The sequence below is a fragment of the Macrobrachium rosenbergii genome, chromosome 13 (assembly GCF_040412425.1).
Source record: "Macrobrachium rosenbergii isolate ZJJX-2024 chromosome 13, ASM4041242v1, whole genome shotgun sequence".
NCBI classification, from domain to species: Eukaryota; Metazoa; Arthropoda; class Malacostraca; order Decapoda; family Palaemonidae; genus Macrobrachium; species Macrobrachium rosenbergii.
The window spans coordinates 11,653,244-11,669,243 of record NC_089753.1 but is presented as its reverse complement, the minus strand read 5'-3'; the positions used below and the strand labels follow the sequence as shown (position 1 = coordinate 11,669,243).

The 16,000-nt window shown below is 37.6% G+C and overlaps 1 protein-coding gene across 1 annotated transcript in view; it reads right to left on the bottom strand.

Moving 5' to 3' along the window:
* The window catches only part of Madm (MLF1-adaptor molecule), a 260,480-nt gene that overhangs the window by 51,197 nt on the left and 193,283 nt on the right, over positions 1-16,000 (bottom strand). The window contains exons 3-8 of the mRNA XM_067114228.1: positions 14,406-14,546; positions 14,033-14,163; positions 13,123-13,217; positions 12,438-12,521; positions 11,826-11,944; positions 9,855-10,035 (exon numbers count right to left, since the gene is read on the bottom strand). Coding sequence (XP_066970329.1) covers positions 9,855-10,035; positions 11,826-11,944; positions 12,438-12,521; positions 13,123-13,217; positions 14,033-14,163; positions 14,406-14,546 — 751 coding nt within the window. The remainder of the gene's footprint in view (positions 1-9,854; positions 10,036-11,825; positions 11,945-12,437; positions 12,522-13,122; positions 13,218-14,032; positions 14,164-14,405; positions 14,547-16,000) is intronic.

Below are 16,000 nucleotides of genomic sequence, written 5' to 3'. Positions count from 1 at the left end.
CTAGTGTAGGCTAGGGTATATTTGAAATACTTTTTTTAAAACAAACGATGGGTTTTTTGGAGCCTAACCCCATTGTATGTAGGATAATACCGGGTATAAGCATTTTTTTTGGTTTTTTGTGTTTGAACTATCAAAATAGGCAGTTCTAAGAGTTTTTGGAAGGGTTCTAAGTATTCGCGGATTTCTGCTATTCGCGGGTGTGTGTGTGTGTGTGTGTGTGGTATGCATCCCCTGCAAATACGGGGGTTTATTGTGCCTAAAATACTGTCTAACTGCTTCTGCAGCAGTACCAAGGAAGGGTCCAAATTGGGAGTTGACAATGAACATGTCAAATGAGGAGGCAAAGAAAATGGGCACTTCGATGAAGAAGTCAGCAATACTGGAGCAAACGCCAAACAATCCAGACGCTCAACTGTGGGAAAGTGATTTGGCGCTGAAGGGAGCGTGGGTGCCAAGTGGTTTGTGTGTGTGCGTGTGTGTGTGTCTGCCACTGGGCGCTTCTTCTCTTCTGGGGGCTCAGCTACTAGTGAATGCTCAGTCACTACTGGGCACTCGGCTGCCAATGGGCGTTCCTCGATCACTAATGGGTGCTTGAAAGATGACAGTGAACAATCACGAGAAGGTTCCTGATTGGCCGAGGAACTAGCATGTTTGCTGGAAACTGATGATGGTCTGGGAGCTACTGGCTGAGAAAAACGTTCAGAACTGCCCCATTGCTGCACGACACAGACTGTTCCCTAAACCTCTTGCCATACGACTGAGGGAACTGGTCACTGAGAGGCACGCCCCTTTTCAACAGACAAGATTCATCCAAGAATCTAAATCGGTACCCATGAGAAGGGCTAGAATCCCTAGAACTGGACAAGCAATGATGCACAATAGGCACGCCTTTCCAGCAGATGTCTTTTGTCGACACCTGGGACGTCACAGGTGTGACTGAGGGGGCAACTACCCATGAGCAGACCCCACTGACCTCTCTTGGGCCTCCAGTATGCCGCCTCCTGGGGCTGGGGGAGTATGGCAGTGACCTTTGCCTAGGAGTGTCAGTGGGACGGGTAGCCACCTCCTCCACAAACACATCACTTGAACACTTTGCATTGAATTTGTCCACAAGGGCATACATCGAATCACCCAACTGTGCCACTGTATTAGCGTGAAAATTAAACTTATCAAATTTTGATTCAAGACTGGCGTAGCAATCCGGGTCAGGAGCGAGATCAGTGGTACAGAAGGAGGGCTGGAAATAGGAGGAATCACTTTAGCAGGAGAAGGGAGAGAAAGAATATTAACCTCACTAGATTCCTGAGTTACATCTTGAGTTGCTAATTTATCCTCAGCGCTAGCAGCTGCTTTTCTCTTACTATCCCTTTCTAACTTGGATAGGTAAGAAGCCAAAGTATTCCATTTTCTTTCGTCCCATTCACAGCATTCCTCACAAATCAAGTCAACTGAACAAATTTGTCCTCTGCATACCGTACATAAAGTGTGTGAATCGTAACATGCCTTGGTCATGCGAGTATTGCAACCTCTGCTGCAATACCTAATACTCGATGCGCTACTGTCTGACACAGTTACTAGCTAACAGTGTTAAAATATGTAAATCTCCTAAGAGAACAATAGTCAAAATCAGGGAAAAAAATATACTGTCAGTTAAGCAATACAAATCTGAAGGCTGCCAAGCCAAAAATACATCACCAAAAAGTAAAAATCTCAAGCCAAAAACCAAAATCGAGCTGCTTTCTTAACAATGTGTTGTTGTTAAGCCGGCAGAAACAAAAGTGAAGCTCTTGGCTAAGTTGTTCCTCTCTCTCACCCAGAAAGCGGGCGGGGTTAGTCATCTACGTAAACAAAAGACTATTGCTACCATGAATTTCAAAATTGAAGCTGCCATCAAGTTAGCAACTCTTAGCTAAGTAATTACTGGGTAAGTTACTTAAAAATAATTTTTTATCTGTGGAACAGTAGTAGAGACAGAATCTACACCATTTTCACTAAACTTATGTCTTTTGCTAAACCAAGTTTTTTGGTGGCAGAGATTAAAGCAGAATTTCTAAATGGTTTAGGGATAACTCTAGTGGCCTCCACTGAAAAGATCTGCCTCTGAAGTTCTGCTGGACAGCCTACTGGCATGAGTTCAGCATTTTCAGATTCTTGTGGAATCTGTGGAAGTGAAGTTGCATAAAAGCTTCTTCCACTTGGGGAATATCCTGGGAGATATGTCCAAAGCATCAGACAACTGACAAGTCAATTTTGCTGTGGCCAAAGAGGAGTCATTTGGATCATAAACAGATCCTTGTAATGTGATATCTGTCTATACTAACCTGATCATGTTGAAGGGTGGGAAGGTGTAGACTTCAGTTATCCAAGGAGCATTTATCTTCCAAAATATTGGATCTGGGAGGGGAGACAAGAGCAAAATGTTTGAAGATTTTGACAAACTAACAGTGAATGTGATCCTTCCTCCCAAGGATGTCTGTAACTGTGCTGTTTCTTCTCCGAATGAACAGTTAATATCTCTACCTTGGTAAAACCATCACTGCCAAGTGGAACAAACTTCCCGATCCCATGTCTCCCCTCCCATACCTGAGTTATTGAAATAAACCCTGGTTGAACCTTTAGCCAAGATTTCAAATAAATTGCCTCTTGCAAAATGACCGAAGGCTTTCAAAACTGAAAATACTGCCTTCAGTTCCAAATTTACAAATTACATGGAGTTACATGGTCAGAGGTGCCTCAAAGACTTCCTGGTCTATCCACGGCGACATCTTTAACAAAAACCATTATTCTATTCTTGAACTGGTTAGCAGCAATACTATTTATCAGTTCCAAAATGAGGATACCTTGAATTTTGAAAAGCTCCCACAGTACTATTGTTCAACTTTTTAAGTTCCATTTTCTATCAGTATATTCCTGTGGTCTACATTTTTCATACCTTTGAGTCTCTTCATGCTTCTATCAACTGACCTCTTGAATGACACTATTCTAGAGTACCACTTGAGGCATTCTAGCCTCCTTTGGGATCCCAAGTGTCCAAATTATGAATTACTTTATGAGTAAGTCTTTGCCTATAGAACTTACCATACAGCCAAGAGTAATTACAATAATTCATTGAAGAGGAAGCTTGAAGGAATTACTGAGTCTCATCTGTGGTGGACCGAATTGGCATCATCTATCTTTGGGTCAGGCTCGTCTTCCATTCCACCACTAAAAGATGACGGTAGATTGTTTACTGGCCCTAGGGAAAAGGCTGAACAGCTTCACCGACCTTTTGAAGCTAAGCAATCAGCTGAGGATGTCTTTCACCCTGATACTTATCATCCTGAACCTATTCTTACAAAATTTGCATTTAGCTCCTAGGATGTGAAGGAAATTCTGGATAATCTTGATAGCTGGGGTGAAGATCTTGATGTTTCTCCAATCGTTTTTTAAAAAAGTTTCTAGTGTATTGTCTCCCAAGATTAGTAGATTCTATAGATTTTTATGTAGACATAGTATCTTTGCAGATGAGCGCAAGCTTAGTACCACAGTGCCTGTTCAAAAGTGGCAAATCTGCAGACTGCAGCAACTACAGGCCGATCTCTATTCTCCCTGTGCTGAAAAACTTGTGTTTTAGCCACTATATAAGTATGTTGAATCTAAAATACTGTTAGCTGATAATCATTACATACAGGAAGCAGTTAGGTACCTGTGTTGCTCTTTTAGACTTGATATGCCATTTGCAAGAGAACATTGATAAGGGTTTTGAGTGCAGAGTACAGTAACTCAAATATATTTTAGTGCTACTTTCATTTTAGTAAATCACAAGGTTCTTACCATATACAGGCAGTCCCCGGTTTACGACGGGTCCGGCTTACGACGTTCCAAGGTTACGACGCTTTTCAAATATATTCTTCAGAAATTATTTCCGGTTTACGACGCATGTTCCGGGTTACGACGCTCGTACACACCGATCCGACAGAAGAAATATGGCTCCAAAACGGCAGAATAATCATAATTTGGAGGTTTTTTGATGAAAACTCAATGAAAATGCAGTTTACATCGTTTCAATGCACCCAAAGCATTAAAAGTAAGGTTTTATTATGATTTTTGACGATTTTCGACGACTTTTCGGCTTACGACGATTTTTCGGTTTGACGACGCAAACAGAAAAACGAACCCCTAAATCAGAAACCAGGGACTGCCTGTATTTCCATTTATAAGACAACCTTTAAATCATAAAATTCACCCCTAACAATTGGGGGTCGTCTTATACTACCATTCTAAAAACCAAACCTTGAATTCTAAGTGGTGTTTATCAGTAGGCTAGCCTCGGCCTTGGTGCGATAATCACCGACATACATGAAAAGATTCACATTATGAAATAAAGTTATGATAAAGGTAATAAAACCATTTTTACCTTATATATTATTGGCATATCTTCATAATAAATAGCCTATTCGATGAATAATTCCATATCAATTAAATCAACTTTTAGCTATGCGAGGCCAACTGACAAAATGTAAACATCGAGTTATGGTTGCGCTCACAGCAACCTTTATCTTCGGTAACGTAGAGTAATTACAGTAGTACCAACATTTAGGATAACATAATATTTATTTTTCATTAAAAATTCAGGCTGTTTGTAAATGTTTAGGACAATTCAGTCATACGAACGATAATTATATACAACAGTTATCATACTCCAGTGTTCAACTCTCTGACCTGTCAATGAAGAATTAGAGAAGTTTATTTCTGGTGATAGAAATTCATTTCTCGTCAAAATGCTGTTCGGATTCCACAATAAGCTGTAGGTCTCGTTGCTAGGTAACCAATTGGTTCTTAGCCACGTAAAATAAATCTAATCCTTCGGGCCAGCCCTAGGAGAGCTGTTAATCAGCTTAGTGGTCTGGTTAAACTAAGATATACTTAACCTTTATAGTATTGTTGTTAGGGGTTGCTTGTGTTTAGTGATGAAACGTAAACAAAACAATGTTTCCCTTTTAGGCGATGTGTGTAGGAAAAACATGACACAGAATCGACTTTGTTATTTCATTTAGCGTATATACTCGTTAACGTGCAATCTTGTGTGTTGTGCGGCCCCCAAATTTTCACCCATAAAAAATTATTTTATCATGTATCTCGTGTATTATGAGAGTTCCTTTTTTGAGAGACCAGATTACTATGAACTACCCTCTTTTACTTCATCACTTCACCCAATCTTCTAGTTAAATAAGTTTAAAACCAAATGATAAAAGTATCATTAGTTACGTTATACTCATTGAGTAAAGGAGTACAGCCATAAACAACAGAACGAGAAACAACTATTTTGCTATGAACACGGTCTAGGCCGTGGCTATGAAAAACCGAATCAGATAACAACAGCTGTTTTGCTTGCATTTCAACCATCATACGATAGTAAACAATTACACAGTATGTTACAAATAACGTTAAGTAGAATAGGACTTATATATATTTTAAATTAGACCCTTATTTGCTATGGAGAAAAGATCGCAAGGAAATGTACTGCTAAATCTAAGCTGCAAGTTGTAGCTGAAGCTGAGAAAAACAATGTTCAAGCATTAATAACTATAAATTACCATGCATTGGCAACATGGATGAAACTCCTAAACTTCGATATGCCATCAAACTTGACCGTAAATAATATTGGAGAAAAAAGTATTTCAATCAAAGCTACTGGGCATGAAAGAACAGATTTTACTGTTGTTTTAACGAGTATGGCAAATAGGACGAAACCTTCCCCAATGGTTATCTTTAAACAAAAATAGAATTAATGCTGGAACAAAAATTCCCAGAAGGTATCGTTGTCCACGTTCACGGAAACCTACACAATGCAAATGGCGCAAGATCACCAAGTTTGTATTTTATAATAAAATTAGTAATATAGGTTGACCATCACTAATCCGGCAATCAGTAGTCCGGAACAATCAGTAATCCAGCACAAATTTCGGCTAGAGTAATTTCTAATGTTTCCGCACTAATTTTCAAATTTCCCGGTCGCCTATTTCTAACTAGCTCAAATTTACCGGCTGCTTCGATTTGGTGGCACATTGTGCTGCATCAACAAACTGGAGGTGTTTGTAAACACAGGCATGCTTTTGCTGTTCCATTTTTTACATTTATTATTGTCTTTTGGCCTACGCTATGGTATATCGTATAGGCTACATATATGGTAGCCTAGCCTACATTATAATAAACTCTATTCACATATTAACAGTATTATACAAACATCATCATAATGAATGTGCATCTTTTTCATGGATCTTTTAAAAAGTTATGCTTTACTACATTGTATACAATTGTATATATTCCCATATATTGCTTTTGTATTATAAATTGCGATCAATGTTTTGTTTTGGGAATCGATAATGCGGTGTTTATTTCGCCGCATTTAACTCAGTTCAGAGAGCTTTTCTTGCTTCTAGTGAGCGTAAATGAATATAGATAGTTTATTTATTTGGGACAAGGATATTTTTCGCTATACAAAATGTTTTTAAGTCGAAATACAACTTAAATACGTCTCGTTGTGAAATTAATTTAGCTATTTTTTTTCGTTAATATGTGACGTTCGTGGGAATCGCGGCTGGCCGTTTTGGGGGCATGTTTGTTTTGTGTAAAAAAAAAAAAATAAAGATTCCGTTCGCTATTTTCTCTTGATTTCATCATAATACGAGCTTTACGTATTTATCTTTTATCAGCGCGAAAACAGCAGTAACTTGTATTCTTTCATGCCCAGTAGTTTTGATTAAAATACATTCTCTCCAATTTTATTTACGGTCGAGTTTCATCCATGTTGCCGATGCACGATAATTTATAGTCATTAGCAGCTTGAACATTGTTTTCTCAGCTTCAGCTACAACTTGCAGCTTAAAGTTGCTGTAGCAGTATATTTCTTTGCCGATCTTTTCTCCAAAGCAAATAACAGTATATTGTAAAAAATATATCAGTCCTATTGTACATTACTTAACGTCATTTGTAACATAACTACAGTAATTGTTTAACTGTACGATGGTTGAAATACAAGCATAACAGTTGTTATCCGGGACGATTATTAGCAAAACAACAGTTTCCCGTTCGGTTGTTTATTGCTGTACGCATTTACGCAAGAGTATAACGTTACTAACAATACTTTTATCATTCTCTTTTACCTTTTCAACTAGCAGATGGAATAAAGAGATGGAGGAAAAGAAGTTGGTCTCTCTCGCTGAGTGCGCCTGCGCGAAATCTAACAATATTTCCTAAATATTTTCGTATCGGTATTAATTGCTAACCCCGTCGTAAACTCGAAATATCATAAGTCGAATTATCGTAACTCGAGCACTGCCTGTATTTGATAATTGTCTTTTCTTTATTAACCAAATTGTACTGATTTATGGGATATTTTAATTCTAGGATGAGGTGCTTAGCTACTGTGTTTCATGTATTCTAGCCAAATAAATGGCTAATCCGGCAAAATGGCTAATCCAGCACCCTCTAGGTCCCAATGATGCCGGATTAGTGATGGCCAACCTGTATGTGAATAATGTACAAACAATATTACTGGATACGGTGAAGTAATGCATAACTTGTTAAAAGACCCATGGAAAAGATCATATTCATTATGTTTACATTTTATAATACGATGATAATATGTGAACATTACATACTCTAATTTTATATTTCATGTATAATGTGACCCCCTTAAAATTAACTTCAAAATTAGGTCTTGAAAAGTCGCATGATACGCGAGTATATACAGTATTCTGAATTTCTAAGGATACAGGCAGTCCCCGGTTAATGGCGGGCTTGGTTAACAGCGATCCGGTTTTATGGGGCATGTCTAGCGACAAAAATCAGCAATTTTCGACGCCAAAATTTGCTGATTTCCGCTTATCAGCGCCGATAATTGGGTATGGGCACCAATACATACCTAACAGAGGCGCTGATAACCGAAAATCGGCACTTTTCGGCACCCATAACCGAAAATCGACGCTTTTCGGCGCCGATACCCCAAAAATCGCTGAAAAAGCCCCGAAATTGCCGATTTTTGGTTAGTGGCAATTTTCGGTTATCATCACACCCTCAGAAACGGAACTCCGCCGATAACTAGGGACTGCCTGTACAATAAGTAAAACAGTAAAACAGCATTTGTAATAACAGCATCTTTACATAACCAATATTTTGTAAGATACCTGTTGTCGCAAAAGCTAGCCTATACACAGATGGTTTTGTAATTTAGCAGTTGTCTTATACTACAGATATGAGATAAATCCATGAAAATTTGTCATAATTTTTTACCTCGTCTTATCTAAAGGTCATCTTATACACGAAAATATAGGGTATTTATAAAGTTCACAATCTTGGAGTGGGTGGTTATGTTTCAGGATTACTTCAAGATTTCCTTATAGGTAGGTAGCAGTGAGTTGCTGTAAATGGGCTCTTTAGTGAACCAAGACCAATTGTGTCTGGAGTTCCACAGGGCACTGTTCTTGGTCCAGAGTTATTTTTAGTGTACTGTATACTAGTGATATGGTTGTTGGCCTGGAAAACAAGATTATTCAGTATGCCAAACACTTGTGGTTGTAGTAAAGTCTCCACTCACGAGAAATGAAGCTGCCCTCAGCCTCAATGGGGACATGGACCAGATCAGGGAATGGTGTAGTTGGTGGGGTATGAAGCTGAACTCCAGTAAAACGAAAATACTATTGATTAGTAGATCTAATACATATTTTCCAACCCATCTTGCCCTCCAAGACAATGGGCCTATGCTGAATGTGTAACTTTTGACTCATCTTACTTTTGAGAAACATCTAATGAAAGTTTCAGCAAATGACATGAAAGTTAGGTACTGTACAAAAGACCTCATATATTCACAACAGTGATAAAACCAATGCAACCTGTTTTACGTCATTTGTACTTCCTTTACTAGAATACTGTTCTCTGGTGTGGATGTCTGCTTCAGCCAGAGATTTATCTCTTTTAGATAAAAGTGGTTCTTGGGGGTGTGTTTCTGTTTCCTAATACAGTATTAGCAGTTATGACTTGGACCATCAACGGATGGTCTTCGTTTGTCCATTTTTTATAAGCTATATTTTAACAGATCTTTCACATTCTCAATTGATCCCTGATCCCCTTTTCATGAAGAGAGCAACAAAATTTGCTGAACAGCAGCACCAATATGCAGTAAATGTGCCTAGCTGTCAAACTTCTCAGTTCCAGGGGTCCTTTACTCCTCACACTGTTGGATTGTGGAACAATCTCCCTGAGGATGTTGTGCAATAGGAACTTCAAAAGTTCAAGTAAAGATGCAATGCATTATTACCATAATACTATTCTCCTTGCATTTTAATACATTTTATCTATTTATTAATGCATTAATTTATTTTTTTCTTTTTAAATAGGCAAGATCTCTTCATTCTGTATTTCCTATTACCTCCTCTTACTTCTTCCTAATGAACACCATATTCTTTGGAAGCTTGGATTTCATGTCAATGGCCCCTGTGGGCTTGTTCCATATAAACAGGGTTCATCTGAATAATAATACTGTAATAATAATAAAAAGTAAATTCAATGAAAGGTTATATGAACTAATGTAATCCTGAAAAGTTAACAACTAGCTAAAATGTAAGGAGGTTTATAATAGTTTATCATCAAAATCGCATGAAACACGAGGCTAATATCTACCCAAGACTCTGGGATCCACCACACTTGTTCAGTTCTACTAAGCTGTATTGGCTGTTAACCCTTCCCTTCATTTTAAAATGAACTGAAACTCAGGAAGCAATTTAGTGACCAATAAATGGCTATCTATAAGTAATGGGTTAATAATAAAATTCAATGTTAAATAATAAAAAAAAACAAAAGAGGGAACCACTTACATTTCTTAGGATTGTGTATGAGTGTGTGAGCAGCTAAAAGCTTTAAAGAATGGACCTCAAACAAGACAGGGTGGAAGAGTAACTCATTGGTAGTTGGACGCTTACTTTGGTCTGGGTTGAGGCACTTGGTTATGAAATCACGCTGGAGATTATGCTCCAGGGAATGTATAGTTTTTTGCACCTGAAAATATAAATGAATTAACATTACAGTGCTTATCCAATGTAAAAACTAACACATTTTTGCAAAATTCACAGTAATTTACATACACTTCCCTACCACATGATCAATCACATCTTAGTTATGAAAGTAAATCAAAATCAGACTGGAAGTTCCATTTCATGGAACTCTAACTGCATGTAGTCCGATTCATTTTTATCATTCCAAAATATTCCAGCAAGTCAGACAGTTTTACGTGAAAAGAGGCCAAATGGAAACATATGAAAAGTAAATGGCTGAAAGCAAAGCAGCTGGGGTGAAAGAGCACCTGGAGAAACACATAAGCAATGCACCATAAAATGACTTTCCTATCAGGACCTTTAGGGCACAAAATGGATGACCCATGTTTAAAACAAATTAATACTCATGATTATGTCACTAAAGATTTTATTGTTATGGCATAACCTAATTTTGCAACTAAATTATTCTGTGGCATTTCACAATGCAATGTATAATAGAGTACTGTAGTTGTATTTGTGAACGCCATCCAAGCAATGAACACCTCATTTCCCTAACTGCATTTCTGTTTGCCTACCTAATGAAATAAACTGTCACATTTTTAATAAGTGAAAATTACTAAATAAATAAAATTAGTCGTCTGAACTTAAATAATAAAATATTTTCAACCACACCACTAGATATTCAATACAATATCCCTGTATAATATACTAGCAACTAATGTATTTTTTATTATCTTGAAAACAAAAAACATCTGAATAGGCTATCGAGAAAAATTATTATTTCTCTTGTAGCAAATTTGAAAGTACCAGTCCTAGAAGAGTTCAGATTTTCAACTCATTGTTCAGGGGAACTGCTTACCAACTATAACATCTTGAAAAAAACATTTGCAAGTTGTTCAGATGGAACTCAAATAAAAGACTGACAGACCTACTATAGTACTGTAAAACTGACTTGGTCACAGCTTCTGCTCATACCTCAATATCTTGTACTGAAAATCAGTGTAAACCAAGTTTATATACTATTACAGTAAAGAAACCTTGATGCTTACGAATGGTTTTGGCTCAGGTCCTTAAATGTTAGGTTTTTGAGTTACCCCAAATTTCTTTGAAATGGATAGGTACAATAGAAATATACAGTATGATTAAACCCATATATATCTGCCAATTTTAAACATTGCTGAAAAGAGTAGGTATATCAATGCAAGAAATAGCCTGATACCACAAATTCCAGGGGAAAAAACAAACCACACTCTATTTACACAAACAATGTGTGTATTACTGTATAGGCTACACATGCAATACTGTATGTACAATATATACCACCCCAACAAACCTAATTCTAACAGGCACCATACTGTAAGAAGAATAAAAAAATGCAAATGTAAGAATAAAAATTTTATCAAAATATATTATATGGCACATTGTGTATGCAAGAATTTGACATACTATTACATGGCCCTACCCAGTGGGTAATATGGGGTACTGATATGATATTTACATGACCCTTCCAAGCAAGTAATAAGGGGTGCTGTAAGCTGTAAGAGCCCCTGTAGTGAAACAAATGTATTACAGTTCCACAACCTGGAAATCTGGCTATGTGCCATAAAAGTAAGCACTTTGAATAAAAAAACACATAAACATACTATTAAACATCTGGTGTCTTATCTAACTAGTGGGATAAATCCACCACCTCAATTTTCCAAACTTACCAATGTTATAATACGTAAGAAAACTGATGCAACCTGAACTAACTTTAACCAAAGTTAAGAACAAATTAAATAGCCAACTTCTTACCTGTTCTTGCGTGACGACATTGCCAGAGTCACCGTTGCCAGGTATTTCCAGAGCAGCCATCTCTAACGCTGCCATTCCAAATGAGTATATATCCACTGCTTGTGTGACAGGAGAGGGGTCTAAAGAAGAGAAAGAAATTTTTTTCTTCATCACAGATTATCATTCTTTTTATAAATTTGAAAAAATTCCCTTTTATCCTTCAAAAAGATGGGATCAATCACAAGAAAAGTATCAAAAAGAATTATTGCAAATAAAATCAAGGTTTTCACATTGTGTAACAACAAACAATCTAAGCATCACAATTTCATGACTGAGAGTGAAAACAATAGATGTTATAGTTTAAAATATCACCCATGATGAACAAGAATAAAAGATGTAAACGAAGAACAAATGGACAGCATGGAATTAGATAAACATTCTTGAGCATCACATCAATAATGACAGTAACAGCAAACATCAAGCAAGAGATATACTTTCATAACAAAATCAACACTTTCTTCCAATCATATTCCCTAAAAAAACAAAAATAGCTTCTACAAAAGTGCATTTAACTTTTCTGAATTACAGTAATTTAAAGTGATCAGACTTCTAAAGTAAAAAAAAAAAACTTACTTCCATATTCAGGAGCAATGAAGTGCATATTCTTCATATCGTCCCGAAATGTTTTCACGTGAGAGTGTATCTGGTCGGGAGCCACTGTAAAACAGAGCTTGCATCAATAAAGTTCTTCAAGAGTGACTTGGTAAGTGCCACCCTCAGTAACCAATGAGCTGTGGATGAATGTTCTATGCTGGTCTACCTTACAAAAACCTTCTGATGGACCCTACTTATGCCTAAGAGAAAAGACCAGAGAGTCTTTGTAAAAGGATCCAAGTCACAGATGATGTTGGGCATCCCTCAGCTCACTGTCCCCAATCACCAACCCCCTTGTTCAGAACCATGTCCACGGTCCCCTGGTTAGTCCCACGTGAACATCACTCTGAGCAAACAGGCTAATGATAAAACAGCAATGCAAATCTGCACAAATACTGCTTTTGGGGTATTTTTCAGAAGTATAAACACTGGTCAAAAACATGACTGAAATGAACAAGCCAAAAGATGAAAGAACACAAACTTCCATGCAGAAGGTGTGAAAAATCATCTAAAAGGCTCCACTCATGTAAGATCCTTCACAGTTAATAACACACAAAACTAAGGGTGGACAACTAACTACAAGTCACTTTGTTGAATGTAGCAACAGCCTTACTACTTACACCTTAAACTACATTAACCAGAAGTAGTTGGTAAATAACTTTACCTGAGCCAATCTTGACGAGGCCGTTGTGCTGGATAAATATGGTGTCCGTAGTTAGGTTTCCATGGATGATGGGAGGAGTACACGAATGCAAGTAACTGTAAAAGATGAATAATAGGTGACAAGTCCCCCCCAGGTAGGCTTCATTGTACGGGTAAGAGACCCCCCAACAGCCTTTCCTGGGAGACAAGAAATGGCCTCACTCACTCACAGTCCTTTACCATTCCACATCACACCATATACCTTTTGTCTGGCCATATTTTAAGAGCTAGAGGCAGGGAACGCTCCTCTGGCAATGAGACTTAGCACTCTGGCCAGTCAAATAGCCTGGGTTAAGAGGAGGCATAAAATGTGAGGTGGCATTGAGAGGACCCACAATATATGTGAGTGAGTGTGCACACATTGCCTTCCTTACACATACCCGTACAACAGCATAACATTAGAGAGGTGCACTGGATCACCAGTACCCCAGCATATCAGCCCGTTAGCGCCATCCCTTCACCAGCACCTTGGGGGCCACACAACTGGAGAAAACTTAAGGAGGAAAACTCAAACGGGGGGTTAATAACACAAGGGAATGTCTTAGTGAATGTTGAAGCTTTTCTTTTGTCACTACTATTCTCAACGATAACAAGAGAGAACTTAATGATATTGTCAAATAATGACACAAAACACAAGTACTGTACTCATGATTATCATCATTACAGAAATGCATATATATGGTGCATGTGATTCCAATACTTTACTAGGAGGAAACCCACCTGAAAAGGTCGCACTCACAAAAATATCCAATAAGTTCTACTCTTTGGGCATGTTGAGGACCTCGTATAAACTTGCAGCCTCACTTGGACATTGACCTATATCCTAAGAAAAATTTGCTAAAGCAAAAGAAAGATTTTAAACAACAACACACCTTAGGGCATTGAGAATTTGTGTGCACCAACGTTTCCATGACTGAAGGGGTAACTTCTTTGTGTTCTTCTTGGTAAGCTTCAAAAACTTTTTCAGGGATCCCGATGACATGTACTCCGTGATGAAGACGACCTATAAACGGTGAAGGGGTAGTTTAGAAACAGTAACATGTGCAGCAAACCAATTTGGGCTTTAAAAATGAAAATATTGATAGAAATTAAAAAAGAGGTGGAAAACAGAAAGAAATGAAGCTTACATTAGGAGAAGAACCCGTTAACTTCATAAAATTATTCTATCCTTATTTCTAAGAGAATGAAGCAAAGTACAAAACTGGATCTGAAATGAAAGAAGGAAAAGGCTGAGTAAACACTTACTCTAGGTTTATCATTCTTGCTATCAATCCAGTACTTGTGGAGCTTGACGATGTTGGGATGATCCAGCTGAGTAAGGCTGTCGAACACGGACCGGATCTTTTCCTCTTGATCTCTCAAGTTGCGACGTTCACTGAACCGCACCTGGAAAGATCAACCACCGTAAAACGAACAGAAGAAAGCAGGGGCCACGTGCAGTAACAACATCTAACTAAAAACAATATGCTTATGGTATTAATTACAAACGAAACAACTACTAATCTGGTCATACTAAATTGTGGAAGAATGTTATTCAGTGAGCAACCAGACAATTCAATTGTTCAGGGCAAATAATATTACTTATAAACCACTGTCGCATAATGTTTTCGTCGTTTGGTTTTCAGAAGCACATCGATATCGCATGAACGAGCCAGAAACAAGTGACAGGCCACGGGCAAAATCTGTCACGCAGAGGTCTATGGCAGCGTATCGTGGCGTCACCACAACCTAAATATATACAGCAGCCCACAGACGAACTGAACACAAGTGAAGAGAGAGATACAGCGTTTATACGTGGGATCAATAAAAACGACAATCTGTACATATTCGTCAGTATAAAATCTCAACATTCAAAAATAACGATCGCTGATGTGAATAAATATTTACAAATGCAATCACGAGTGTGTGTTTAAGTAGGAGTGTACATAAAAACAGACGTGCGTTTTGCGTGCGAGTGTTTTTCTTCGAGTTGACGTATGTAAAAAGAATACTTGCGAGGATATTACATAAGCGTTACCGAATGTAAAAACAACTTGATATACGCTTAAGCAAAGGTCTGATAAACTTATAGTCAGACTGAAAGAATAAAAACTAAACATCACTTGTAGCGTAAGTCATGTAAATACAATGACAAATTTAACACTGTACAATCTTCGCCAGGCCGTTTTCGTTAGAACGCAAAGGGAAACGTGTAGGCTAGTCATTAACGACGGCTTTATATTAGTATCCCGACTGAAAACCAATAAACCTCTGAAATAAAGTTACTGAAAACCACTAAACCTCTGAAATAAAGTTAAGCCAATGAAACCGCAATAATAAGACTCAAACTTCAATTTTCCATTAACATCTCCACGAAAATAAACTCTTGCCCTTTAGTCATGACCAATCTAAAGCAATCATTTCTGGCTTTATACAAGATATCACGAAGTAATCAATATATTTCGAAGAGAAGAAATAACATTCATATACTTTAGTGAAATGCTCTAGTTCAACAGAATAACGTTCTAGATGGAAGCAGATTCATCAATGAATACTATACACATAAGGCTAGACGAATTATTGATCTGGGTTTCAGAAAGGAGGAGGGTTAATAAGGAATTACTGGGTTCCAAGTTTTCTACATTAAAAAACGGAAGAAATAAGGAAAAAAAAAATGGGTCCATCTAGTTAGGTTCTGTATTCTATATTTCATGTTGGGGTACTGTATTAATGTTCATGGAATATACTGAAATGCCTAGTAAAACGCTCCACATCTTGCGACAGAAGGAGTTTTGAGTGATTTCCCATAAACAGAATTATTTTAAGATATAAATATAAAAAAAGCAGTATGATTTTTTACG